General features: G+C 47.7%; 1 protein-coding gene across 1 annotated transcript in view; it reads left to right on the top strand.

Annotated features, from left to right (window-relative positions):
• The window catches only part of si:dkeyp-9d4.3 (caskin-1), a 19,892-nt gene that overhangs the window by 6,641 nt on the left and 10,751 nt on the right, over positions 1-2,500 (top strand). The window contains exon 4 of the mRNA XM_062448953.1: positions 862-1,035. Within this exon, the coding sequence (XP_062304937.1) occupies positions 862-1,035 (174 nt within the window). The remainder of the gene's footprint in view (positions 1-861; positions 1,036-2,500) is intronic.

Here is a 2,500-nt window from a genome sequence, read left to right as displayed (position 1 = left end):
CTCCCCTACTCCTTACCCCCCTCTTCCCCCCCCTCCTCCCCTACTCCATACCCCCCTCCTCCCCTACTCCTTACCCTCCTCCTCCCCCCCTCCTCCCCCCCTCCTCCCCTCCTCCTCCCCTCCTCCTCCTCCTCCCCTACTCCTTAGCCCCCTCTTCCCCCCCCTCCTCCCCTACTCCATAACCCCCTCCTCCCCTCCTCCTCCCCCCCTCCTCCCCTCCTCCTCCCCTACTCCTTACCCCCCTCCTCCTCCTCCCCTCCTCCTCCTCCTCCCATACTCCTCCCCTCCTCCTCCTCTAACCCTAACCATATGGCCTTGCACACAACTCACACACTCACACACACACTCACATACATGCACAATGTTAGTTAATGATGGTGTGTGTGTGATGGTGCGTGTGTGAGGGTGCGTGTGTGATGGTGTGTGTGATGGTGTGTGTGTGATGGTGCGTGTGTGATGGTGTGTGTGATGGTGCGTGTGTGATGGTGTGTGTGATGGTGTGTGTGTGATGGTGTGTGTGTATGTGATGGTGCGTGTGTGATGGTGTGTGTGATGGTGTGTGTGTGTGTGATGGTGCGTGTGTGATGGTGCGTGTGTGATGGTGCGTGTGTGTGTGTGATGGTGTGTGTGTGATGGTGTGTGTGTGATGGTGCGTGTGATGGTGCGTGTGAGATGGTGCGTGTGTGAGGGTGCGTGTGTGAGGGTGCGTGTGTGAGGGTGCGTGTGTGAGGGTGCGTGTGTGAGGGTGCGTGTGTGATGGTGCGTGTGTGATGGTGTGTGTGTGATGGTGCGTGTGTGTGATGGTGCGTGTGTGATGGTGTGTGTGTGTGTGATGGTGTGTGTGTGTGTGTGTGTCATCAGGAATGCGTCCTCTACACTATGCTTCGTGGCAGGGAAAGACTGAACCAATGAAAATGCTTCTGAAGGCGGGCTCATCGGTGAATGGCCAATCAGAGGAGGGTCAGATCCCGCTCCACCTATCGGCCCAGCATGGACACTATGACGGGGTAACCAATCACAGCACTCCACACTCCGGTCAATAAAATGAGACTTGATTTGTCTGCAGGGTGTTGAACAGCCACTGGACGCCTCTTTGAATGAAAGCTGCTGAGCAAACATGCAATATTAATAATAACATGACATCACTGGCTCCTGTGTGAGTAATAATAACATGACATCACTGGCTCCTGTGTGAGTAATAATAACATGACATCACTGGCTCCTGTGTGAGTAATAATAACATGACATCACTGGCTCCTGTGTGAGTAATAATAACATGACATCACTGGCTCCTGTGTGAGTAATAATAACATGACATCACTGGCTCCTGTGTGAGTAATAATAACATGACATCACTGGCTTCTGTGTGAGTAATAATAACATGACATCACTGGCTTCTGTGTGAGTAGAGCTGCAGCACTAACAAGGCTATCTATAACAGCTGGACTCAGAATCAGAATCAGAATTCGGTTTTATTTTCCATGTAGGTTTACACAAACACAGAATTTACTGTGGCAGGAAGGTGCAAACATAATAAACATATACAGATCTTAAATTAAGTTAAAAAGTACAATAGTTTAACAAATTCTAAGAACTAAACAATCAAAAAAAGTAAATCATTTAGAATATAAAATGTGTATATATATACGTATATATAAACCCCTCAAAAAAACACCACAACAGCTTGGCACCTCCTCATGCTGGTCACCAGCCTGGTCACACACTCCTGTGGGATGGCCTCCCATTCCTCAACCAAGATTTGTCGCAAGTCAGCCAACATGTTTGCGTTGGTCACTCTGGCACGTACAGCACGCCCAAGCTGATCCCACTTGAAGCTCAAAACGAGAGTGAATACCAACAGAAGATTGGGCAGGGGATTTTGGCAAATTTATTTGGGCCGCTACCCACACGGTTAGCTGTGTTGCTAATTCCACAAATGCACGATCCTTACAAGTTGTACCTCATTGTAAAGGGGACTAACCAGGCTTTCCAACAATATAAAATACAATACATTTACATTTAGTCATTTAGCAGACGCTCTTATCCAGAGCGACTTACAGTAAGTACAGGGACATTCCCCTGAGGCAAGTAGGGTGAAGTGCCTTGCCCAAGGACACAACGTCATTTGGCAGAGCTGGGGATCGAACCGGCAACCTTCTAATTACTAGCCCAATTCCCTAACCGCTCAGCCGCCTGACACCTGACACAATAATACCAATTGGTATTATTGAAGGGGAGGAATAATCGACCTAAATAACGTTTCCAAACTTTTTTTGAGGGGTTTATATAAAAACAAGAATAAGAATATAAGAATATGAGTATGAATATGAATATGAATGAGCAGCATGAATGGGTAACATAGTGCTAATGAGATTCAGGTGGCTTGTGCATAGTGCAATAGATCATATTTAAATATTTAAATGTCAGTGGCAGTCTTCAACAACAAGCAATCAATCAGGGAGTCAGGTGGCAGCGTGGTAGGGAATCGGGAACCGGCAAC

This window comes from Osmerus eperlanus, chromosome 22, assembly GCF_963692335.1.
Source record: "Osmerus eperlanus chromosome 22, fOsmEpe2.1, whole genome shotgun sequence".
Classification (NCBI taxonomy): Eukaryota; Metazoa; Chordata; class Actinopteri; order Osmeriformes; family Osmeridae; genus Osmerus; species Osmerus eperlanus.
Note: the sequence above shows the minus strand (reverse complement) of the source record. Positions and strands in the feature narration are given on the sequence as shown.